At 42.8% G+C, this 26958-nt stretch overlaps 1 protein-coding gene across 1 annotated transcript; it reads left to right on the top strand.

Moving 5' to 3' along the window:
* The first annotated feature begins 707 nt into the window (after nt 1-707).
* On the top strand, nt 708-26911 carry frmpd1b (FERM and PDZ domain containing 1b). The gene is given in 18 exon segments (XM_063876879.1): nt 708-862; nt 8189-8339; nt 10485-10595; nt 11754-11926; nt 13410-13512; nt 13883-13928; nt 14241-14345; nt 14536-14631; nt 15584-15709; nt 15808-15927; nt 16671-16804; nt 17961-18087; nt 18373-18465; nt 18692-18874; nt 19155-19356; nt 19551-20540; nt 20676-22682; nt 22685-26911. Coding segments are annotated over 16 exon segments (5163 nt in total). The 5' UTR covers nt 708-862; nt 8189-8339; nt 10485-10488; the 3' UTR covers nt 23236-26911.
* Nucleotides 26912-26958: the final 47 nt, after the last annotated feature.

Raw genomic sequence — 26958 nt, 5'->3', positions numbered from 1 at the left:
AATACAGTGTTTATAAATAAAGATTTGAAAATTACAGTCAAAACACCGTTTATTAAGAAAAATATAGACACTTGGTAGAAATTAGTAGGGTATCAATTGTAAAACTGGATCATAAAAACAAAATTAATGAAAAAAAAAGTCCAATAAAAAAATGAAATACTTGTATGAAATCACCAGATTAAAAAATAATAAATAGAAGATAAATAGAAGATAGATAGTTAGATAGATAGATAGATAGATAGATAGATAGATAGATAGATAGATAGATAGATAGATAGATAGATAGATAGATAGATAGATAGATACTGTATTGATTCCAAATTGGGAATTTATTTTGTTGCAGCAGCGAAGTTACAAAACACAAACAATAATTATAATAATAATTGTAATATATTTATAATCACCCTAATAAAGTGTTATTATTGTGATTTTTATTTTGTTTTTATTTTTTTATTTTTTGTTGTTTTTATACTACTGGAGCCAAGTAACTGGATATAGCTGACCTTGCGGAGGGGGCGGGGGTCCTCGGGGCAGACAGCAGAGGAGGAGGAGAGAGAGAGAGAGAGAGAGAGAGAGAGAGAGAGAGAGAGAGAGAGAGAGAGAGAGAGAGAGAGAGACGGTGGGAGGAGGGGGTATTTCTGAGCTCAGGGCCGAGGATTAGAGAGCAGTCCCAGTACGATGACAGCATCCAGCACATAGCCAAACCCCCCACACATCACCATCAGCATCCGGCCCGGGAGGACGCCGAGGATATTTTTTGAGAATCAAACATCGTATCCCCAAAATTCTCCGCATCGCTGTTCTTTTTGGGGGACAACCCTCCCAGACTCCCGGTCCCTCCGTCTCCTCCTCAGACCACTAGGTGAGTTTTTTCTCGGTGTTTCCCGGTGTTATTGTCTGAGGAAGGGGCGCCCGGCTCTTCGTGCAAGCGCCTGCACCTTGCATCCATTCCTGCCATTTGGACTGATTTTTATCACGTCGAAATGAATCATTTAAATGATGGTGGTTTTCATAACGCCTGCAGGCTACACCCGTGTTCCTGTTTGAGGGCGGTGGAGAGATTTTAAATCCGATTAAGATTATAAAGGTAACAAAAGACTGACCTTTTTTTTCTTTGTTTAGTCTCCTGGTTTGACCGGCATGGCTGCGGCCACTGATCAAAGTTATGTTGGGTCGGGACAGTGGTCTGTATTGATTATTTCAAGGGTATTTACAAAGCATTTATGAGCATCTGACACGGTCAATAAATACGTCGTAAATCCAGCCTCACAAACTACATTCAGGTTATTGGGAATATAAATCGGAAGACTACCATACAGTCAAATTGTGTCCATTTTCACACCACACTGAATGGCATTTCTATATATTCACAAACACATGTGTTATGCAGTTATAGTGAGTCCATGCTGCCGTGTGCCTGCGCAGTTAGATCACCGTCACTGCCTACAGAGTGAAAATGAACGGACCAAATCCTGACGGATCAGAGGGATGCCAGGCTGGGTAGTGTAGGCTCAAGCACACGCACATTATGAATGGGCGTAGGCGATGTGCAGCGACCATGGGCCAGTCGCCTCTCCTTCTCTTTGCTCATATCCTTTGGCCAGAAGCAGCCTCTTCACTGTGCGAGCTCTCCCGTGCCGTGCCAAGCATGACAAGCGCAACACAACTAGACCGGAACAATGCGTTTTGCTGTTCTGGGGCCCTCATTTAATGCATGACATGATTTAATATGATCGCTGTTAGCGCTTCCTTTTAAACACGTGTTATAGCGCTGCCTTCACTATGCATATAGAGACATCTCTTAAGTTAAGCATTGAGTATTTTCCTAACAGCAGCATCATATGCAGGCAGCTGCTCCTGGGCCACAGCTGAAAACAGACACACACACACACACACACACACACACACACACACACACACACACACACACACACACACACACACACACACACACACACACACACACACACACACACACACACACACACACACTTAGTGAATGAATGCCATTTTGTCCCCTGATAAGCAGCCCATGTGAATTATAGCTGTGGATGCTCAGTATTTTGCTTCCACTCTTGTGTGCAGCGTGTATAGACTGCTGCAGGCACTGTGCTATGACTCAGGGATGTATGCTAGCCTAGAACATTTCATGGGAGTTGCTGCTCAGAGGTCAGTCTGCTCGAGGAGAAACACAACAGGCAGAACTCGCACATCAGGAAAGCCTTGATGCCTGGCTGCATTAGCCTCGGTCTGCCCCGCTGATTGCTCCTCTGTCCCACTTTCCGCAGCCAGCCATCCTCTCCCCCTCTCCTCCTCTTTGGTCTTTGCTTCATGTCTCCAGGGCACACTGTGGTTGGGCTGGTGTTTGAAGCGCATCACCATGCCTGGACCAACTGATCATTAGATAAATCGATAATTGAATATGTTCAGGAATGTGATTCATTTTGTGACAGTCACTTTCTACCAGAAGACGTTGACAAATCAATATTGGTGTTTCTCTGTACATGAATACACTTTTGTTATGAGCCAGGGGTTACTCTGGTGTATGATTGTGTGAGTGGATTGATTGATTTACAGTAAAGATGATTATTTTGTAAATGTGTGTTTTTCCTTCAAACTGTATGAGTCTTGAGTATGAGAGGATAAATGGAGACATGACCTCATTGATGTGACAGCAGCTCCATGGTGATGGCACACTTGACTGGCAGTGGTACAATAATGTAGGCCATCTCTATTTATGAACATATAGGCTAGTGAAACATTAAGAGTATGAAAAGCCTATAAAGCCTAAGTAAATCCACAGCTCTGTATAACAAGGTTATCCTCCACTATTCTTAACTGTGATATAAAATATTAAAGTCCTAGCCTCCTGTAGCTATATGTAAGTACTTTTCCAGAGATCAGAGTCCTTCTGTAGCTGCTGGCTCAGTCATATTACTTTTACTATAGAGATAGGACGTATATTGCGCGCTTCTTTTCAAAGATTCAGTGAGTTGAAAGAAATTGTCTCAGGCAGCAACAGAAGAAGTGAACAGACAGTTTTCTATCATCCTCTAACATCCAAAGATCTTCCTCTCGCTGTCTGTCTCTCTCCGGAACCATCAGAACCAGCGATAGAGATCTGTAACACAATGCAGCACACTATTAATCTTCAAAAGACCTGTTATTTAATCGTGCACTGGGGAACTCAAACCTCACCAGGTTGCTGATGAAAAGGCAATGAAATGAGCGACGCACAGTGAGCCCTGTCTTCATAACGCTAATGGAATGAGCCGACAAGCTGAGTGAGGGCGGGAGATGTGATTGTGTCTGGAAGACCGGTTACAGAGAATTAAGCAGCAAAAAACAACAATCAAATATGGCAGTCAACAGACTTAAACAAGCTGCTGACTGGTGATAGTAATAATAATATTTGTTCTTATTGTTTCTTCTATGTCAAACTTTAGTGCAAGGTAAATTTATGTTATTGTTTCTTGTTCACATGGACAAGTTTATGGCATAGAAAAATGACACATACACATCATAAACTGATCTTGTTTGCAACATCCCTTTACAATTACAAACAACTTCACAAGAAGACAGGACAATATCAAACAATGCAAACAGTTATTCATCAATAATAAGAGTCTACAGTCATTGGCATTGATAACTTACATTTAGCTGGTAATGTTAAACTGTAATTATCTAAGTGCAGCGCTTAAATGTGCTAACAGTCGCTAATAAACTGTAAACATGAAGTATAGCTGATGATGATGATGATGATGATGATGATGGGAATGTCATCAGTTCTGCATGTATTTAGATAAATCCTGAGAAGTAAAGTCAGACGACACGTAAAGTCATTAGGATTTATAACCTTGAGATCAATAATGTCTTTACCAAAACGTTTTGCTATCCTTAAAGGAGGCCTAACTGTTGAGATAATTTACTGGATAAGTACACGTTTTGACCTTTCTGTGGCACAAGAGTAAAAGTCAGAGTATCAACATCATCATTAATGAATGTCTGTATTAAATGGTGAGGAAAACCTGTAATCCCAGTGATGTAACACATCCTCTGCACAGTGAATATGAGTTGTTCGCAAAATGAAGGATGACGCCCCCACAAGCTACCCTCCTTCAGAGATCCTTCATACCTTACAGCTCTGCTCCTGACTTTACGATAGATGTCACTGGCCTTTTGTAGAACTTAATTTTACTCTAGGTGAGTTTGATGTGTGCTTTCTGATGTCAGTTTTACATGTGATGTATTTGGTTGCATTTGTCTATCATTGGCAGTCCATTCAATATTTGTTGATATCTATTGGTCTAACTTAAGTTGAAAATCCAATAACTCATGGAAATATACATGAAGAAGAACATTTATTATAGCTCCCAGAGTGAAACAACAACCATGAATCAATTGATCCTCAATAGTGTTTTTTTATGAAAGAACATCAACAACAATTCCAAACCCCAAGTTACCGCAGCAGCTGTGCGCCGGAAGAGCCATGTTATTTAGTCTTATATACTGTAAGCAAATATAATGTTAATATTTTAATGTTTCCAATTCAATGTTTAATATCATGAATTGCATACAACTATTGGCAGTATAAAATGGTGAATGCACATTTTTTGTGTCCAAAGTTTAAATGGAAATCATAATGTTTTCATTAGCCTATCCAAATTTGACTTCTGACGAGGGTCAACGCCTCAATTAAAACTTATCATATCCTCTGTATTTCCATTTGTCTGCAGCCTTTTGCGGAGGGAAATACATTTTTTGAATATTACGCCTGCTCTACTTCCTCAAATTTACAACATTTACAACATTGCAATTTATGAAATTCGAATCAATGCAGCTGCCTCACATAAATCGTAAGGACTCAACTCAAGCCTTCGAGATATTCGCACAAACACACAAACACATACTCACACACACATACAATGTTTTTTTTTGCAAAGTGTGCTGGTGTTGGACTGAATGTTTGCTGAGCTCAGTGACCAATGTGTGCCAAAATGAACTGTCGAGTTGCTGAACATACCCCCTGCTGCAGCTACCCTGCACCTCATGTGGTTCAGCTGTATCCGGTGTGACTTATTTGGCTGGAGGGTGTGTGTGTGTGTATGTGTGTGTGTGTGTGTATGTGTGTGTGTGTGTGTGTGTGTTTGTGTGTGTGTGTGTGTGTGTGTGTGTGTATGTGTGTGTGTATGTGTGTGTGTGTGTGTGTGTGTGTGTGTGTGTGTGTGTGTGTGTGTGTGTGTGTGTGTGTGTGTGTGTGTGTGTGTGTGTGTGTGTGTGTGTGTGTGTGTGTGTGTGTGTGTGTGTGTGTGTGTGTGTGTGTGTGACAGATTGAGAGATGTCAATAAAAGCCAACTGGTCCTCTCCAAATAAAATCTGTTGTTCAGTCAGTTGCTGGAATCCGGTTACTGATTGTGTAACGCTCATACTTGCTTATCATATTAATCCCTGTGATTTGTGCATGGGATGTGTGCTTGACTGTTAGTAATTGCATTAACAGCGTGCCCCAGAGTCGACTCTTCATTTATCAGTAAAGGGATTTGATTGACAAGAATTTAGGTTTGTGAATGAGAAATTCATCATCAGTCAAACTTTGGTATCCCTGAACTGGGAGTGTGTTGTTTAGCAGAAGAGCAGTTGTATCTTGCCGTTTTTTCATCCACTTCATGCCCTATTAATCAGTGGTGTTAAGTACCATAATATAGATACTCAAGTACTGTACTGAAGTACACTTTTGAAGTACTTGTATTTTACTTGAGTGTTACAATTATGCTACTTTGTACTTCTACTCCTCTTTAATTCAGAGGTAAATTGTGTAGTTTTACTCCACTACATATATTTGATTCCTTTAGTTACTTTACAGATTTTGGTAATGATGTCAAATATAATCAACAATTAAAAATACTTTAGTTACACCTTGAGTAACATTCACAAGCTATACCCTACAGCATACAAAGTATTCTGAAATGGCCAATCTGCATAATAATTACTTTTGGTACTTCAGTATATTTTGATGCCAATACTTTTGTACTTTTACTTGAGTACAATTTTGATTGCAGGCCTTTTACTTTTAACAGAGTATTCCCTCTGGTACTTCTACCTTTATTTAAGTAGAAAATCTTATACTTCTTCCTCCTCTGCTAATAATACAGTCTATGGTCCTAATGGCAGTTCCCCTCCAGTTCTGGCCCAGGTTGATCTGACCTGATGTGGTTCGGTCTGGCCCAGCAGTGCTAATTGGACATGTTTTCCGTCCAACTGGCTGCACAGAAGCTGCCAGCGCAGTGTCACCTCTCAACCCCTGAGGAGAGAGTGAAGTGCCTTTATTAACTGCATGTGTACTCATACCAAGCAACGAGATAGAACAACTGTCTGTGTTGTCCGAGACAGAGAGACATTGTTTGGGCAGAAAGGGCAGGGATTTCACAGACTACTGGCAGATTAGAATCTAACTGCACTTACAAATATTCTCCATGTACGTTTAGGATTGGTAGAGGAATGAGAAAGTAAGAGTTAAAGGACAAACAGGCCGGCTGATGCGCTGTGTTTGTGGGCAGTTCGGGGACTTAAGGATAGTGGACGACAGGATTCACGATTACTATTGATTCAGAGCCAGATTAGGAACAGACTCATCATCAGCTCACAGACAAGTAGGCTTTACTGTCTTGGATTTGAAAACGCTGTCACATCATTAGAAAGAGGGAACAAGCTCTTCATTTAAGACACCATATAGCAATTGAAACATAGTAACAGCATGTAGAAACGCTACAGGTCTCCTTTTTTATTGATTTATTATTAAACCATACATCAATGTCTGCTGCCCGGCTTTGTTTACTCTCAGTTGTTGGAAAAACGCTGCATTGATAGGCTTTTTTTCACACTGCTTCTTGTAGAAGGCACTCTTCTTACGCCTCACTGTAGATACTTTTGTTCTCTCTTTTTTTCTCCAGCAGCTTTACTCTCCTGTTTCTTTTACGCTGCCCTCTTCACCCTCTTTAAAATTCTCCCCCTTTTCCTCCCCACTGCAATATCCTGTCCTTTCTCCCTTTTCTTTCCCTCAACCAATTCTGTTCTTTGAATCCCTTCCCCTTTTCTCAGCCCCTTCATTCCCCCTCCCATCTACCCTCCTCCTCACCTCTGCAACCCCCATACTTCTCTTCTGCGTGTCTCTCCTCTTTTGGCTCCTCTCTTCTTGTTGCCTGTGTTGGCAAAGTGGCAGAAGGAGGCGTTTGGAGGCTAGCTGCATTAGCCCAATGCATTATTCATGTGCCCTGCAGTCTGTGTGGGTCTAGGTCTTCTGCTGGCTTTTCACTAGGACACATGGGCCTTGTGAAAGAGCTCTGTGTGCAGGACACAGGGCCTGATGGAAGAGCTGCACAGATGGGACTATCAATTCCTTGATTTCTGCTCCTTCTTGCAGATGAATGCCCCAGGGAGTGAGAGTTTATTTCACAGACAAACATTCAAGTGCAAAATGAGGTGGTTTCCTTAGATGAGAACAAGAATGTTTATTCAGTGACGCTACTCAAAACAGCCGGGCTTTTCACAACAAAGAGTTCCCCAAGTCGGTTTTCTCCCCAAACCAGAGGCCGGCTCAGGTTTCAGCTATATCTGCCCTGATGTTCATGTAAAATACGTGTCCTATTTTATGCTGGGCCAAGATTTCTGTTTGCCTGGCAGCGTTTCTCTCTCCACCACATCAGGATTCACAGGCTGTCGTCTTTGCTTTTAGAGCGTGCTCAGTAAGAACTGTTAACTGAACTGGGTTGTATGAAATTTTAATTTAGACAACCAGACGAAGATGGAGTGCCTCGTCTCTACATTGCCATGTGCTTTTGAGTCGGTGGAGGAGTAGTGAAAAAAGAGACATGGAGGGAGGGAGAGAGAAAGAGCCTTGGGGACCAGAGGAGGGGCCTCTTGGAAAACCAAAACCACAAAGCTGGTTTGGATTCACATCTGCTTAGCTTGACACACTTGCATGTTCACTCTGAACACATCAACAACTGGAATATAGCTGCGTTGCTTATAAATAGGTTAAAAATCCAAGGCAGATAGAGCTGCTCTGACTTAATCAGACTTGATATCTGCTCGCTTCACGCTCTAATTATAAACTTGTGGTGTGGGTATGCATCTTATTTATGACATTTGACAGGCCTCCCATAGCGTTGCTCTGCTCTACTCTGCACAGGTGGCTGCACAAGATCGGGATTGGTCCTGATGATCACAAGGACCCCCCTCCACCTCTTTTCAGCCAATCCTGGAGGGGCTGCAGAGCTGATGTCTCAGAGGGCGAGAGGGTATTTGTGTTCTGGAGTCCTGAAGAGACAAGCCACATCACGGTGAGTCACTCTCTCACAGTCTTTTGCTAAAATGTGCTGCTTTCTTTAAATGTGTGCACAAGATGGGGGCGGCAAGAAATGCTGGTATCTCAAAGACAGAATATATGTAAGGGCTTCTTTTTTCAGAAGCTTAACACGTGTAATCAAATGAGACAAATACGTTATTTTTTAGGTAGAATATTTTATGGTTAAAAATGCTTTTTAAAGGAGGAAATGCGTACACTAAGACACACTATCTGCTTTGGTGAAGTTATGAAGATGGGATGTTATTGTAAAGTCGGAGGATGGTAAACCCCTTGATCAAGTGCTATCGATGAGCATGTATATAAAATATGGCTGCTGCTGCTGCCCGGAGAGACTGTCATCGGAGACAACTACCTGACTCTGCAAGGAGAGTGAGGGGGGGAGGGAGAGGGAGAGAGAGAGGGGAGAAAACTAAAGGACAGAAGAGAGAAAGAAGGAGAATGACAGCAAAAATAGTCACCTGACTCAGCACTGACTGCAGCACTACATGCACATCCATACCTGCAAACGTGCTCAACACAAAGTGAGGATGTGTCTATTAGCAGCCAAACATCTTTCACAATCTATGTGATGTTTTCCTCAAAGATCGAACGCTGCGGTTGTGTCAATAAACACAGTGTGCAGATGTCCACTACCTAGCCTCACTCATCCCTCCTCATCCACGTCAATCTGTGTCAATCCGGATTAGCGGGAGGTGCTAAAGTGACACCCTGACCAGTGTGGGCCCATGCAGAACGAAGGCCTCTAATCCTCTTAAAGGGCAGACCAACACTGCGTGCTCTACTACTTCTGAGGGAGGCTCCTCATCAACACTGGCCTACAATCAGCTGTACCGGAGACCAGCTGAACTCTGTTGTGGATGCTTGTGGATATCAAAAGACAAATGCATTTTGTATTCCATCTCATAATAACGTTTTTGCTCACGGAAGTATTTATATAATAAGTCCTCTATTGATTGCAATGCAGTGTCTTCCACAAAACACACTGTTTGAAAATGCCTCATATACTACAGTAGGTGTGGTACATGGTCAGACAGCTTTTGAGATATTCAAGACTTTGTTTCACCCATAATTCAGAGTGCTGATTAAACTATAAGCTCTCCACAGCTAGATGTTGAGGCCAAGCTACGGATCATTACATTTCAGGAGCACATTCGTCATCATTAGCTGTATTGATCAGGTCTTGGTCGTTACTCTTTTCCGCCCCTGCCAAAGACTCCCTCCTTTTTTCTGCCTCATAGTCCAATTCACAGCTGTGTACTGTACAGCAGAGGAAATACATCTCTAGACAAAACAATATCTAATTATGCAATGCCCCAAAACAAATGAAACAGCTTCTTCAAAAACAAAAACATCTCCTCCTTGCCATCTGAAACCTTTGTTGCTGTTTCATCTAACACAAGAGAAACATGAACATAACTAATGCAGCAACCCTTATAGAGGATATTTTCAGCATTAGATCATAAACCCTGTCGATGAATTATCAGATGGTCTGCAAGCTCAATGCCAGCGCATTGAGCTTGCAGCGACAGAAACAAAACCTAGTCGATGGGAGTCGTAATTCTTGAGATTTGGTAGGGATTCAATGCTGACCAGCTTTGCCTCCCTGGGGTTTGACTGAGCCCTCAATTCTTCATTATGTCCCAAACACCTCCCTGTTTAAAGGGCAGAAGAAGCAGAAAGTGCACAGCTGCAGATTTGTAGTGAACTTGCAGAAAGTTGCACTTTTAAATTGATAAGACTCTTTGTGTCCGGTCTCCATGTTTGATGCGGTTGTTGTTGAGATTCATTTATGCAAATGTGTGTGACATGTGTTGTTGTTCATGCCGACTACACTCCACCTCTCTCTTTTTCTCATTCAGCCTTTCCTGCTCTGTTCACATATCTGATTATCTCATTCAAGCAGGCTTCATGCACTGAATATTAAAACAGAGCAGAGGAAATGCAAATTAAGCAGAAGCCTCATTCTGGTGGCAATCAAGCCCAACAAGACAGAGCTATACAGCTGTTTTCTCCCCCTAAATACTTTCATCCTCGTTCCGCGTCTCATTTCCTCCGTCTCTGTTCTCCTTTTTTGGATTATATCGGTGCCTCATGTGCTTCTCTTTCTGTGTCTCCTCAGATAAATGGAGGAAAAAGAGCGATGTAGGAGCAGGTCTCCAGCTCGGAGGGCCAGTCGGGTGCAGCAGGTGGTGGGAACAATAATACGACGTACACGAGAGTCGCTCAGCAGGTAGAACAACGCTCAAAGCTAAGGGCAAACATCCTCCTCAGAGTTCAGAAAATGTTTCTAAAGGAAGCAATGGGAATAAAAACCTAGTTTTGCATCTGAGGGAGAAAATAGAGAGGATTTTGAAGGGAAAACAACTAATTATGCAGTAGAAAATGTTGGCACCATACAAACCACTGCAGCAATAACAACTTCAACAACTTGTGTAGTGAAAAAATAAACAATCAAGTTTGCGAGAGTGGAGTAAACAGCATCATTCACTTCTGGGACTGCTGCCAGATTGTGTAGTGGAGAAGAAGTGTGGGAGGTGTGGTATACATTATTTAAGATAAAAATGTAGCTATCAAAAGGTTCAGATAAAAAAATGTACTACTATAAAAGTGTCTTCGAAAAGGAAAGGTCAAAATCTGAGTTAATAGATTATTCCTAAACTGTGATAACCTCACACAGCAGATCCCCTCCCCACATCCACAGTCAGATGCATGACACATAGCTGAGTACATATCCAAAACCTGACTGTCCCTCTGTCATACCTAAACACACCCCACTTGACCACAAATATGCAAGAGCCCTTTATTCCCTTGTTGTCGACCAAGTGGTTTGTGTTTCTCAGCAAAGGAGGCAGTGCAGAGGAAGTCCAGTGAACTCCCTGTTTGTCATTCTGGGGGAAAAGTCTCACACTGTCCGCCACAGGACCGAACAGTAGGCTTTAGGGGGAGGATGATTTAAACACAACCTACAGATTCTGTGTACTCCCAGGGTACTATTGAGCAGATGATGTATAGCAGTTTACATAAATATGACCTCTTTTCTGTGGTTCCCAAAAACATGGCTGGAGATTGAAGGTCCCCAGACGATGATTTGCAATTATATGTTAAAGTTTGATATATTAACATTATAAGGTCATTCCTATTTTGAAATACAGCTGTACAGTAATGATATTTCCATCAGCCTCAGCTGTTGTTAGTTTTTAGTGCTATTTAGCAAATGTAAGCATGCTAAACTATGATGGTAAACATGGTTCACATCGTGCCTGCTTTAGATCAGCATATTATCATTGCTGTTGTGAGCATGTTAGTATGCTTTCTTTAGCATTTAGCTCAGAGCATAAAGCCAAATATGCCGTTATAGGTAACTTGTCACACTGTTTGACCTCCTCAGGGAGCGGTTGCTCGGCGATGGGAGGTCACAGCGCTCCAACAGTCTGTCCAATCAGAACTACGTGGCCAAACTGACGCTGCAGATCACCAGGGACCCCGTCCTGGACAGCAGCACCGGCCATGGCTTCATCCTCACCACAAACGCACCCCTGCTGGTCAGGGATGTCGCCCCAGGTACATGGGGTGTGTGGTGATGATGCTGTGTGTGTGTGTGTGTGTGTGTGTGTGTGTGTGTGTGTGTGTGTGTGTGTGTGTGTGTGTGTGTGTGTGTGTGTGTGTGTGTGTGTAACATGTTTGTCTAGGTGGACAACTGCAATTTCTTTCCCTGCTTCCTCTTCAAATGGGCAACCTGCTTTATGCAACAGTGCACCGCCTACAGCAAGATTAACCCTCTCTGTCTCTCTCTCTCTGTCTCTCTCTCTCTCTCTTTCACACACACACACACACGCACTCAAATTGACTTCGCCATGCTATTCAAACTGCAGGGCACTGTGCCAGACAGAAACAACAGAGCCCCCTGCTCATCCTTTCCAAATTCAATCACTTTTCATTTAGACAACTTTGATCCAGGAGAGAGTGAGAGAGAGAGACCGATGCATTGCTTTTATGTCTATATAGTAAAACAGCTGATAAAGGGTCTGACTCTGCCATCAGCTCTGTAATTACTATCTGCTGCCAAAAAGAGACTGATGTGATAACAGATGACACGATTTAGTAGACAAGGATGATGCCAGCAGGTAAACCAATAGACACTAACTAAAGTGCAAATAAGGCAAAATACAGGAAAATAATGACTGAAAAAGTGCACAAAGTTCATGGGGGGAGGGATGACGCATTATGAGGCGGGAGGAGTCAGTGACGTTGTGCTGGTGAGGAGGTGAATGTGAGAGGAAAGTGGTGGATGAGGAAGAAGGATAGAAAAAGGAAAAAGGAGGAATGGAGGGCGAGTTGAAAAACCACACAGATCAGGATATTGGCACAGCTCACATGAAAGCTCGACAGGGTGGGGTGGGGGGGGCTTGTCTAGCAAAAGACAGAATGTGTGCCGTGTGTGTGTGTGTGTGTGTGTGTGTGTGTGTGTGTGTGTGTGTGTGTGTGTGTGTGTGTGTGTGTGTGTGTGTGTGTGTGTGTGTATGTGAGCTTGTATAAGCTAGCAAAGCAGTGCTGCATGCTGACAGTGGGTCAAAAATCAGGGACAGATGGGGCTTTGCGAGTCAGGCAGGGTGTGTGAGAACATGTGTGCATGGGCATATTTGTTTACGAAATACACAAACTTAGTATGTTTATGTATGCCTTTGTGTGTTAGAGGAAAGCTGAATCTGCTTGTTCCTCAGCCCTGCTCTCCTGCCTGAAGACAAATGAGTATAAATAACTAGAGAAAGCAGAGCAGAGCCGAGCTGGATGAGACCCAGAATAACAGTAACCCCTCACATCCTGGAGAGCTCAGCTAAACACTGTTGAGTCAGCCATGATGAATGGCCACATGTGTCATTGTGTGTGTGCACGCTTGTCCAGCTGGGTTTTGTTTTATGCAATTGCTGACTATTTTCATTGTGACTTTGTGTGTGTGTGTGTGTGTGTGTGTGTGTGTGTGTGTGTGTGTGTGTGTGTGTGTGTGTGTGTGTGTGTGTGTGTGTGTGTGTGTGTGTGTGTGTAGGGAGTCCTGCAGATGGGATACTGTACCCAGGAGACCAGGTGCTGCAGATTAATGAGACGGTGCTGGACGATTTGAGTGCAGAGCAGGTGGAAAACACCTTAAGGTGAGAATATGATCTTTGTATGTACAGTATATATAAATCTATATCTATGGGCCTGTGTTGCACTGCTAGTATGTCCAGTCTATCCAGTGACTAAATGCACTGTCATAGCCGAAGTGCTAACTGAGTGCGCATGGATGATTCATGTGTGGGGGTGTGTGAGTGTGTGTGTGTGTGTGTGTGTGTGATAGAGAAAGGCTTAACAAGATAAGTGCAAAGGTCAGAGAAGAAGTGCTTACTTGACAGCTGGACAGGAAAAAAAGATAATGATCTCTCTTTTTTGCATGTGCGTACATCCATGGGTTTTGTGTGTGTGTGTGTGTGTGTGTGTGTGTGTGTGTGTGTGTGTGTGTGTGTTTGTGTTTCCCCCCAGGGACTTGGAGGACTGCATCAATGTGACTATCCTGCGGCACATGACAGTGAGTACAAGGAAGACATTGATGACCTCACGTCAACACACAAACACATTCACAAAGGGTCATCACACTATCCTTCATTAAAACATTAGCTCTACGTGTTCCCAAACATGTGACTGTAAACCCATGTACTGCCTGCACTTTACTTTAAGATTGTAATGTGCAAATAAGTGTGTGAGGACCGCTTGCGTCTCAAAGTTTGTTGGTCTCAGAATTAATTGTGTTGTTGCGCTTATTTGAAAAACATTATATAAGTGTGTGCTACTTAGTCTGTGGTCCCACGTAATGGCGCTGTTGCATGGTTTCGTGTTGCAGAATCCCAAGTCATCGATCATGTCGGCAGAGAAGAGAGCTCGTCTGAGGAGTAATCCAGTTAAAGTGCGCTTTGCAGAAGAGGTGGTGGTCAACGGGCACACTCAGGTGGGAAAACTTTACTTTACCTGACACAGAATGAAAGATTGTCTGAGACAATGATGAATGACTCATATCTGTATCTATATAGTTTTAATCCGCCAATATTGGGACTTGTTTTCTAAAATGCCATGCTCTTTTTTCTATTGTAATAATTTCCTGTCTGACCACAATTATTTCTCTCACTTCTCTCCATTAGGGGAACTCTCTTCTCTTCCTGCCCAATGTCCTAAAAGTCTATCTAGAGAACGGGCAGACGAAGGCCTTCAAGTTTGACAACAGCACTACTGTCAAGGTGTGTATGAAACGGATAGTAGATATTGAAATTAACCCAATTTTACCCACAACCATAACTCAATATAGGGATGTTTCGCAATGGGTGTATACTACAACAGGTCTACATTTCACCAATTTAAAGGCCAAAACTGCTCCAGACTGGCTCACCTTAGATGAATATAAAATGGCAGGGGTAATTGGATGATGCGTCTCGTTACTGGCAGGCTCCTGACGTGGCAGCATCACTCCTTGGCGGCTGACGTGTTTGTCAATACCAGTGCGCCTTATGAAAGCCAATGAGATGTGTTCATTAATATGAATAAACCTATACCAAGCTTAAAACCTACTTAAATCACTGTAACAAAAGCAACAAAGAGACCCAAAATAAAAATGAAAGAGTATGGATGGAATAATCGTGTTCTGTGCTGCCTACATTAGTGTTTTAATCATCGGCCCCCTTAGTTTTACATAATCGTTATGAAACCGAACAGTGATTCTAGTTGTGAAAGTATTCCTAGGAAGTAGTGGGTGTGTTTTGTAATGAAGCAAACCACAAGTTATACTGTTATTGCCCCGAAGGTGTTGAAGTGTGGGTAGGTTTAACATGTTGTAGCAGTTTTTTAAATATTATATTGCTTCTGGAGGAGGACATTATGAATCATATAGAGAGGGGATAAGTGTGTCGTGAGCCAGAGTACATATGTAAGGAGGGCATACTTTTGGGGTTACAGTATACAATCATGATAATTTGATAGGAGGCAGACAAATAAGTCAGTTACTTAACCCCAGCATCTGATTTTGTCTTCATAAACCCATTATTATGAGTATTGTTTTTTTTATTAAAGCAAGTTTTCTATAACAGTTTATATTCCTAGCCAGAGGGAACTGAGAGGGGGGGATCAGATTTGACCAGGCTGGGATGAGCCATGTTTGTCTAAGGGGGTCTGAGCTGTTATTTTTCACCGTACCAGGACATTGTGCTGACTCTGAAGGATAAACTGTCCATCCGGGCCATCGAGTATTTCGCCCTGGTGCTAGAGCAACAGTACAGCATCACCAAACTACTGCTTCTGCATGAAGATGAGTTCATACAAAAGGTGAGGGAAGCAGGGGGTGCACGGATCCACACAAACACACAGTTTAAGATGGTGGTTCATATTAAGTATAATTTACCTCAACATTTTGTTTTCTCCAGGTGGTGCAGAAAAAAGACTCCCATGACTACAGATGTCTGTTCAGGGTGTGTTTTATCCCCAGAGACCCCATGGAGCTGCTGCAGGATGACCCCTCTACTTTTGAGTACCTCTTTTTACAGGTAGGCATGTTTCCTTCTGTCAATCTTACAGTAGGGTCTGTGCCGTTCCTTCAGAAGACCCCTTTTTCTTTCAAATCCATATGGAAACCAGGTTAAAATGTCAATAAAAAAAACCTCCCATATGCAAATTCTAATCCTTTAACTGATATTAAATAAAATCCTGCAACCTGCTCCAAAAAAGCCACAAATAATCTGGGTCAAAGTTAAGAAGATGTTTGTATTAACATGCAGTTGCCCCATGTGTCTTTCTCATATTAGTTCAAAACTATAATCATCTCTCTTTATATATATTAAGTTTTATTACTATGGTCTTGTATCACTGTGTAAACACGTATGTGATATAACAGAGAACTGCATACAGTTACCTATGTGCTGTGATATAGCACAGCTTTTGGATTTAATTTAAACTCTGGGTGAAAATTCTCAACGCCTCAGTACTGTATGTCTTTGCAGTTTCGTGTTGCACAATAAAAGCTTGGGAGTGCCACTGCCATGTCAAATTGATTTATTGTTCTATGAGGAGTCTTTGTCTTCTGCTGTGTTTGTTTGTGCACTCTGAGTGGCACTTTGGATGTCCCAGTGTTGGTTTACTTATAGCGTTTCTCACAAGCTGTGTATTTTGCAATGTCTGTGCTGGTATGTCAGAAGAGTAAAATAAGATGCTATTTAGTTTCACACTGGTGTGTTATCAGTAATTTGCATGTGTTCATTTTGAATTATGCTGTGATTATGTGTGTTTCTAGAGTGTTGGTGACGTGCTGCGGGAGCGTTTTGCAGTAGAGATGAAATGCAACACTGCCCTCCGACTGGCTGCCCTGCACATGCACGAGAGGCTAGACAGTTGTGGACAGACCAGGGCCTCCATCAAGAGTATTACGTGAGTCATGTGCATTTGTTTTTGATTATCTTTTTAGGGTCACACTGGAAGGAAGCTATAGTCTCGAATCCATCAATCCTCATTAAAGGGTTTGGGTTTTTCCTACTGCTGCAATCATCCTAATTTGTGACAGATTAAGGTCCACTCTTAAAGCCAATCTATTAATGTGACTGGATTCCTGTGTGGATCAAAAGTTCTTCTTTGGGTATTTCAAATCCTTTTTTCTGTCTTCCTTTCACATTTAAAAGCTATGAATTCACAAACACAAGTCAACACAAATCCATTTCCCAGAGACTGCACTGATCCGACCAAAAAGAAAAGGAAAACAATACCTGCAGATATTACATGCTGTAAGGTCTGCTCACTGATTACCTCTGAGATAAGACCTCAGACTGGATATTTTAAGAATAGTGTGTGTGTGTGTGTGTGTGTGTGTGTGTGTGTGTGTGTGTGTGTGTGTGTGTGTGTGTGTGTGTGTGTGTGTGTGTGTGTGTGTGTGTGTGTGTTTGTGTGTGTGTCTGTGTGTGTGTGGTGTGTGTGTGTGTGTGTGTGTGTGTGTGTGTGTGTGTGTGTGTGTGTGTGTGTGTGTGTGTGTGTGTGTGTATGCATTACTGAATTTTACATTGCTGACACAACATTAGGGCTAGCTATACAGAAATAGCTTATTTTATTATGGCTTGGGTGCAAATCCAAGCTATAGGTGAGGGATTTCCATATATCGACCCAGGGAAACATACAATTAACTCTGACCTATGGAATTTGCTGAGAACAAAAGACCTTTAAAATCTGTGCCATATTATGAGGTTATTTGGCTGGGGAAATAGAAACCTCGGGACAAAGCTACTCTCTATGATTGCTAAAATGTATCAAAACACATAAGGCAGCTATTTCTCAAGGGTAACTTCAGCTATGTCATACTGCACGTATCTCACATATCCTACAGTTCTACATTTGCCTTTACTTTTTTTGAGTCCAAGCCCCCCCTCCATTTTTGACATGTTGCACTTATATTAAGTGCTTTTGGAGAAAGCAAAGCAAGTGCATATGGGGTAGTGTAATTCAATTCAATGCCAAATTTCACGAGGCTACAGAGTTCTTCATTATAGGTGTGTTTTATATTCCTGTGTGTGTGTGTGTGTGTGTGTGCTGGTGACAGGAGGGAGTTTGGCATGGAAAGCTTCATCTCTCCCACATTGCTGAGCAACATGAGGGAGAAGGACCTGAGGAAAGCCATCAGCTATCACCTCAAAAAGATCCAGTCCCTGCTCGAGCCGCGTCAGAAGGTAGATACAGACTACCACTGTGGGGTGGGCTCTGGTGGTAAAGTGACCACAGGTTGGTTGTAGGTTAGATCTTTGCCAGGAAGGTGTTAAGACAACAAAATATTAGATCTAGGTCCTGGTTAATATTTATGCGAAAAAACGGGGAGCTTATTCCCTGTGAAGAAAATAGGTTGGGTAAGCGAGTCTTCCATAACAGCCCCCCCTGGTTTATGTGTATTCTGAATCCTTGCTCTCTGGCTCACTGATTTTCCTCTTTCTTTTTCTTTGCTCACTGCTGTGTTTTAGGTCATTTCTGCAAGTCAGGCTCGGTTGGCCTACCTCACTCAGCTGGGAGAGCTCATTTCATATGGGGGACGGTCCTACACAGCTACGATGATGGTAAGAGAATATCAGTTGGTGCTCTGTTTGTAAAGGGATATATTTACACTTTGATTCAGTCTTGGTTCATATTGCATTGGAAGACTTAAAAAACTGGCTGACTATGAGTCTATGTTATCTTTCATATATTTGCATCTCTTAATTTTTTTCTCCATATTCTACTGCTCCCTTTTTCTTTACTCATTGTGTTTCATTATATAACATACTTACTCTCATTCAAACTCAGCTTCAGGACAGGGAGGTGTTGGTCAGTCTGCTGGTGGGAGCCAAATATGGGATGAGTCAGGTAATCAATCACAAGCTCAACATGATCTCAACGCTGGTGGAGTTCAGCAGCATCAGCCGAGTGGAGCTGCTGTCGGAGTCGGACAAAGTCAGCCTACTGCGCATCTCACTACACGACATGAAGGTGAGGAAGACACTGCAGATACTAGACTCTATTATTCATAAACATGTAGGAATTCACACACTGACACAGATACAAAAAAAGGACTCACCACACAAAATATAGGTCAAGTGTTTCTCCTTCAATACACAAACAGAATACAGCCTGAGTGGTACTTTTATAGAGCCGTTTCATCAGACTCAAAGGTGACTCTCTCTCCCTCTTTCTCCCCCTTCCATTGCCTTCTGTTCCTTACCCTTTTAATCACTTTACCTTATCTTCTGAATTGACCTCCCCCTTGCAGCCATTTGCCTTATTGATGGACTCTCTGGCAGCCAAAGACTTAGGGTGTCTGCTAGGAGGCTACTGCAAACTCCTTGTGGATCCCAGTGTCAATGTCTTCCGTCTGGGGCGCCCAAAAGTGAGGGTGCACCGAATTCCTGCTGAAGAAGGTGTGTGTGGGAGGTTCGCCGAAATAGAGGGCGTGTGCTATGAGTCCCTATCAAGTGAGCAAAAACTGTTTCACTTTAAAAAAATCTAGTTTTTGGCTTTGGCCATTTCATAGATATTTCTCACATCACATACTGATGTCACCAGCCAGTACGGGTACCATTAAAAAAGCCTGCCACGTAATATCAAATTATTTTAAAACATATCATTCTCTGCTTATTTACTAACATGTATTTTCTGATTTTATTAGGTTATGTGTCACGCTGCTGCAGTGACTCAGATGACTCGACAGATGAGGACGACCCAATGGATTCTCAGAATTACAAACGGCCGGACCCAGCAAGTCAGGACTGGGAAGAGAGGAGGCGAGAGGAAGAGGAGAAGAGGAGAGAGGAAGAAAGAAAAGAGAGAGAGGAGCACAAAGGCAAACAGGAAGTGAAGATAATAGTGACAACAGAAAGTATGGAAAATGAGGGTGAAGAGGAAGAAGGAGCGACAGGAAGTGGTCTGCGCAAATTTAGTATTATGGATGAAGAAATGAACATGGAGACCAGCTGGTACCACACTGATCCCCGGGTCACCAGCAGCTTTTCCAGCTTGTCCAGTGGCTCCATCAGTGCTGCCCTGGATGAGAGCAACGCCTCAGCCAAAGCCCCGTCTCGTCTGGATGCGCACGGGGGAACACGCACAAGCGAAGATCTACCTAGCTTGGATGTTCACCATCCCTACCTCCTGGAGCCAAAACGCCATCAAGGGCCCTTGCGACCCACCAACCTCAATTACCGTGGTAATGACAACTCCTGCCTTTGCTTTGCTGAGCTCTCCAAGTCAGATTTCCTCCCCAGCCCACCTGGGGCTACTAGTGATGATAATGATGATGATGATGATGACGATGAGGAGGAGGACGACGACGAAATGCTCGGATTGGGCGGATTAAGACGCATTTCTAAGATCCCTAGTTCAAGAGATTTAAGAATGATTGACAGCATACCCTTTGACAGATCTCCCATTAAAAGAAAGAAAAAGACCCCCCCCAAAGTCCCAATAAGGACAAGTTCGATTCCTTCGGAAAAAGCAAAACAGGCTGAGCAGCGTCTCTCCAAAGACGAAGAGGGTCTATTCCTGACGCCTTCACCCAATCCCAAACCAGCTCTTTTGGGCAAAGAGGCTGTCTCAGAGTCTGAAGATGAGTTTTTTGATGCACAGGAGAGATTTACTCCTCCAGTTCCTGATCTATCAGGTGAGTTCACAGCATGTTTGTATGTTGCAGATTATGTGAAGGCAACATGAGACATTAATGTAATTAAAGGAGGTATAAATTCACTGATGCCCTTCTCTTACCCTCCTTTCCCTTTGATTTGTTTCTCTCTCACAGACGCTGAGCTGGCTGACCGGCGAAATGCTAATCGGTTGAGTGGAGGCTGGAATGGTCCTTCAGCTGTCACGGGAAAAGAGCCATCCTCCCCTGTTGCCAATAAAGGAAAATCCTCTAAAATCAAAAGAGAAGTTGAGATAACTAAAGCCCCTACAAATGGTCCCCCAAAGCCATCTCAAAAACCTGAAGCTAAGGTCAAACCACTATTGGCTCCAAAGCCCCAGGTGCCTCCCAAACCACAGATCATTCCTCCCAAATCGCCCCAGCATGGGAAATCATATGCCCACTGCAATGGGGATTCCTCTGGACGTTTGTCATCTGAACTTTTGGAAATGGAGCCAGACACCATGGAGTTTAAGTCTGTTACATCTGGGTCAGGTGGACTGCCTCTCACATCAGCCCTGATTACAGCAGTGCGTTGCAGTAAGCAACCACTACCCATTACATCACTGCAAACTGAGGAAAAGACAAAGAGGCAAGAAAACTGCCCAAAAAAGAACAAAGATCTCATGCAGGAGAATGGAGCGCATGTTGTTTCCAATGACAAAGCATACATTTCTGATGGAAAAGAAACTAAAGTAGAGGGGGAAATCAATGGGACTGCTGTACCCATAAAAAAGCCACCAAACCTGCCCCTGATCCCTCGCTCTAATTCAGGTACAAAGCCATCCATTCCCCCTCCAGTGCCCCCCAAACCCACTACTCCCACCAATCTTCACCCCTTATCATTACCGGCTAGCTCTCCAGTCTCCCCAACTGATCCATCCAAAGGGATCTTTAAGGACAGCGTCAGTCCTCAAAATGGAATCCATCCTTGGAGCAGCCGCAATGGCAGCGTCCAGTCAGGATCCAAGAGGGTCTCTCTGAGTCATGAAAGCCTGTCACCTAAAAACACAGACGCACCTTCCCCCCTTACCACCTCCCTCACTTCCACCAACTCCACAGGTGTTGGGGGTCTTGAAAGCCGAGAGCCTGGCAGATCTGGATCAGGATCAGACCTGAGGACCAGCTCCTCCAGCCTGGGAGGCAGACTGCCAGCTTCTGCCCTGAGAGGGAGGATCCAGGCTCTACCTTGGTACATGACCCGTTCCCAGGAGATTTTGGGAACTCTTGACTATCCCTCTACCAGTTCCATCAATGGAGACACATCTGGATTTGGTTCTGGCTTGTCTGTAGCCAGCGGTTTATCAGACTTAAACAGGACCCCTGTCAAGGAAAAAGAAGCAGTGAGCTCAAAGTCAGAAGGCAAAAGGAACATTTTAGAGGACGGAGCTGAGGTTGTCATAGCCACCATCAAAGAGGCCCAGGATGTGACCTCGCACATGAAAAAAGCCAATGGGACAAACGGATCTCAACCTAATCTGACTTTTAAAGGGAATAGTGCACACAGTGGCAGTGTATCATCGGAGCAGCCTCAGTCCCGGTCTCACTCAGCAGTTGGGTTAGGAGGTGTGTCCAGCATGCAAATCGGAGGAGACTCGCCAACTTCCTCACAAGCTGACACAACCCCCCCACAGCAGCACCGCGAGGCTTGTGGCTGCCGAACTGTTTACGCCAACTGTTTCAGTGGAGACACTGAGGATGGTATAAGCTTTGATGAGGAGCTCACCGTTTACGAGTTCTCCCGCCGCACACGCCCCAAACCTGCCCGACCCCCAACGGTCTCTCCTCCAACACCACCCTCTCCAAAGCCCAATATTCTGTCGCTGCTAAGGGACAACCCCCGTCCGCTCTCTACTTTCTCCACTGCCTCCTCTGAAATCAGTCCCCTTGTTTCAAGACCGGTTTCTCCCACAAACTCATTTAGCGGACCTCTTCATACGCTAACCAACAAAAACTACGGTGGGCTCAAGGGAGGTTTTGCCTCCTTACGTCAAGATATAGACCAACTCCTTCTGGTCTTAGAGAGGGGAGAACTTGAACAACCCCAACAAACTTGTCGAAACTCAAAGCAGGATATAACAGGCATAAATGTAGGGCCGGACCTAAATCACAATGGTACTGAAGGCAGACTACCCCAGCACCGGACCCAAATTGTACTGGGTCAAGCACTGCCGCCATGACAGAAGCCGAGAGGAATTTACTCCAGGCGGAGGCTCGACGATTGGCATCTGGCTGTCAGCGGGCCACACGTGTTGGCTGGGCTCCTGATGAAGCCCTACGTTCCTTATCTAACAGTTTCAGCGCCCTGGTTCAGTTGTCAGCAGCCTGCCTGCGAACAAACCCTTGCCCTGGTTGTGACATCTGCCATAATGCGAGCCTCGTCCACGGGGATGAGGATGATGACAGCCAGGAGGCCATGGAAAAGCTGAAAGAGATAGTGGGTCTATATAGAGAGTTTGTTGGGGCTGTTGAGACAGCTGGAACTGGGTCTGGGGTTGGGGGTAAGAGTGGGGGCCACAATGGATCTGGACAGGGTCAGGGGGAAGGTGACGGGGTGAGGCTACTAGCCAAACGATGCACCGTTCTCATCTCGTCCGTTTTCGCACTCACACAACTCTTCCGGACACGCACGTCAGACACAGCCGATACGCCTGGACACGTACCTCTCAATTTTTGACTTGTGAACTTTTATCCACTAATAACCCACTAACTCTATAGGTGAGCCAAGAGGAAAACAGCACAGAGCCATGTGGTGTGTACCCTCTGTGTTCTTGTACAGTAAGTGCCATGCACACCACAGCACACAAACTCTAACCTACAATACACTTACTCACATGGAAAACACACATCAAAGAAAACCGTGAGCAAAGAAAGAAAACTTTGTTGCTTGGCCTCTTCTTGGACGCATATGGACTATGCATTTGTACATTATGAATTTTATAATTATCTTACAATTCTCTTATTTTATGATACAATATGTGTATGTATGTAAGGATGGATTACCCATGTATGTATTTATGTATTTATTTTTACAATATTTGCACCATGGTCTGTGATGTTCAGATCCCCGGTGGGAAAAAAAAACTATGGATGTCACTGGAATTTTAGATTTTCCTTCTCTTTGAGACAGTGTTATGTTATCTTTCGCTGCTTTAAAGGTTTCTCCACTCCACAAGGTGTAATCTGTAAATTGTCATTTTTCAAGTTTGGTATAGCAGTATGTTTTACTGACAAAACAAAAAAAGATATACTTATCACACTTGCAAAATACAGGTATTAACTGATTTGTTTTGTATGTGCACCTTTTTAAGGATTTAGTTTTTCAAAACTACAGTTACATATGAATGGGATACAAAACTATACCATTACAAAGCAGGGAGAGCACTTTTGACTGTTACAGATTGCACCTTTTTATGAGACACATACCCTTGTGTAAAGTGTTTTTTCTACCCTTTCCCTGGCCCTGACTGACTCTGAGTGAATGCCTCTTGGACATACTCCCATTACCCCAACATATGCAGTAATATAACATTAATGTAGTTTTCATCCGAAGGACATGACATATATATTTTCTGGGAATGTGTGGATGAGCCTATGAAGCAAAACAGGGGACCTTATTTATGTAGTTGAAAAAAAGTTTTTACTAGGCACAAGCGTGACTGTTAAACTATGTCCAGATGTAGCAAAGATCCAAAGTCTTAAAACAGTGAGCCACTACTGTTCCCCACTACGGTATCCTCTATGGGTGCACCACCTTATTAATATAATGCTGACTGACAGATGGACTGACTGCTGTATGCTGGGGTCAGAACTGTAGATATACATGTATATCTTTATGTCCTATTCTCTCTCTCTACCTTAGTTTATGGCTATGCAAACATAAACCCCCCACCCCCTACATACTGCACCCTTGTTTCTTTGTGCTAACTTTAAAACAACAATAGCTGCGTTATGTTTGTCTGAATATAATGGATGCTTTTTTTGTTTGCAATGTTGGCTTTGTCGTGTTTCAGGAAATCCTACTGCATTATGGATTGCAACATTGTGCAAAGTTGCATGGAATTAGCATTTGTCAATATAAATACTCCTGTCTATACTGATGTCTGTGAATTGTCAGTAAATGGATTACATTGCTTGATCAGTTTGCTGATGTACAGTGTTCACTAAAAGGCTTGTTCATGTCACATGATGCCAATTTATTAGATGATTTGTCCAATTCAATGGCGCCAACTAAGACAAGAGCGTTCTTAAGCAGTTGCTTATACAAATATGATAAGGGGATTAGCCAAATAAAAGACTGCTTAAGTGTTCAGAGACAATGGGTGAGGAGATAGTCAGTATATTTGATCTTCCAAATGGGTGACTGAGAGACTTTTTGTCAACATGGCAATGCTTGAAAATAAGAAGGCAGGTCTCGTGTGAGATTTCAGTGCTTCCAATTGCCACAGAGGTCCAGCACCAGTGTCCATCACAGCACTAATATCAAAAGCATCTGTAGTTGTCCATCAAGCAGGCCCGAACGGTAAAGAGTGCCTGTGTCACCTACTTGTTTTGTTTCTGTATGGAAAAACTGTCAAACGCGTTTCATTTTAAAAGAGGACATTGTGTTTCTACATGAGCAGTCACTTTTCCGTACCCACTTACAATAAAGTCTATGTACCAAGAAATGTATTGTTTGGGAATAAATTACACATTGACCTTAATGAAGTTGAATGTCTGGGTTTTGTCTATACATCTGTTATCAACTCAGTTCATATTACAACTTTCAACTCCCCCCCTAAATATTGACTCTTGAAATCCAGTCTATCATTAACACCTCACAAAACTACAGAGAATAAAAATACCTCTGCAGACTAAACAGACGTTTGTATTTATACCATCACTGGACTATTAATACTGTTAATGAGGATTACTGATGGATTTATTTCAAGTATTGAGTTATACTTCCTAGAAAGGCAGTGTTTGTCAATGTATGGGGGCATCTAGGCCTAATTTCTCTCATTTGGTACTGGTAATGTCTCTTAAATTATTCAGAGCAAGCTGTGATAGAGTGCAACATTTTCACTACTATTTTTAAAATACTATCTTAAATATAAATTAAATTTGAATTGAAAACTGTAAGATTTCATTTAAGGTCACTGTCAGACATTTGTTAAAAGGAAAGGCAACATAGAAAGAGCTGAGCGGCTTTGTAACTACAGCAGCTCAACCCTCTCTGATCCAAAGTCCCCATGTCAGATTGCCCTTAATCTGATCACTATCTGCAGTCTGACTTCTTGACACAGTAATCTAAAAACGTTTAAAAAAAACATGATCTGGAAGTGAGAGCTATTTCTATGATCAAGAAAGTGCCAGAAATGATAGATAGAGGTGTTCAACTAAAGAGTGTACTTGAGTATTTGCTTCACCCTTCATTGTGATCCAGTGTCAGGTCGGTTCAGTTTGACTACCATACACTATTGTACCGGTGATGCTATTCATAAGATTGATTATAAAGACGGGATTCAGTGCACAGGGTATGAATCACTTTGAGGATGGCACTGTGGACATAAAGCACAAAGAAGCCGTTGTCAAAAGGTGCCTCTATTACTTGAGTAATTTTATGTTTGTAGCTCATTGTCTTAAGAAAACATGTCAGGTATCCCCGTACACACCCACATACAGTACAGTTCACTGTCAACATGTTTAATAGATTGTTTAAACACCTCATTTGGTTGCAACAAGTCATTTTATGTTTCATAGTGATTTGGTGATCTGTGCTACAGAAAAGTTAGCAATTATAAACAGCATTATTTAACATTAATGAAGGTGTCCCACTTTTGAAAGATACTGTGAGTCTTACTATTGAAGAGAAAACCCTGGAAAATCCTGAAGAGACGCTCAGGAAACAGCAGTGTGGACAGTCAGAATGAAAAGGATTGGAGAAATAGGCCAAGTGATCCATTTACATGGCAGCTTGAGCTTTTTGTGCCACTGAACATTACCCTCTGCCTCAGTCTTCCCTCAGCACCATTACTCAGTTCACTCTTTGTCTCACTCAATGTCCAGGCAGCATGCCTTTCCTCTTCGGGCTGTCGTACCCAGCGAGAGCTGCGACATGGTGACAGCGTCTACTCAAGCTTGAAATCTGAGCCCATTATGTCAACAGATGTTACAGACAGAGAGGAGAGCAAGCGTGAGAGAAGAACAATATAAAACGAGGGAAAAGAGGGAGGGATACATGTATAAAAAGTGATATTGGAAGTTTATAAAAAGGAAATGAACATTTGAGGAGCACTTACTTTAAAATCAATTAACAAAAAAAAGCCAAACAATTAACAAATGCAGAAAAAGGTGCATTTTCAAATGAATTTTAAAAGGTTTACTTCTAACTGCAGATGTTTTGCAAAATAAAAATAAA

The sequence above is a fragment of the Eleginops maclovinus genome, chromosome 23 (genome assembly GCF_036324505.1).
Source record: "Eleginops maclovinus isolate JMC-PN-2008 ecotype Puerto Natales chromosome 23, JC_Emac_rtc_rv5, whole genome shotgun sequence".
Lineage (NCBI taxonomy): Eukaryota > Metazoa > Chordata > Actinopteri > Perciformes > Eleginopidae > Eleginops > Eleginops maclovinus.
The sequence above is the reverse complement of the archived record's forward strand: the minus strand, read 5'-3'. Positions and strand labels throughout refer to the sequence as shown.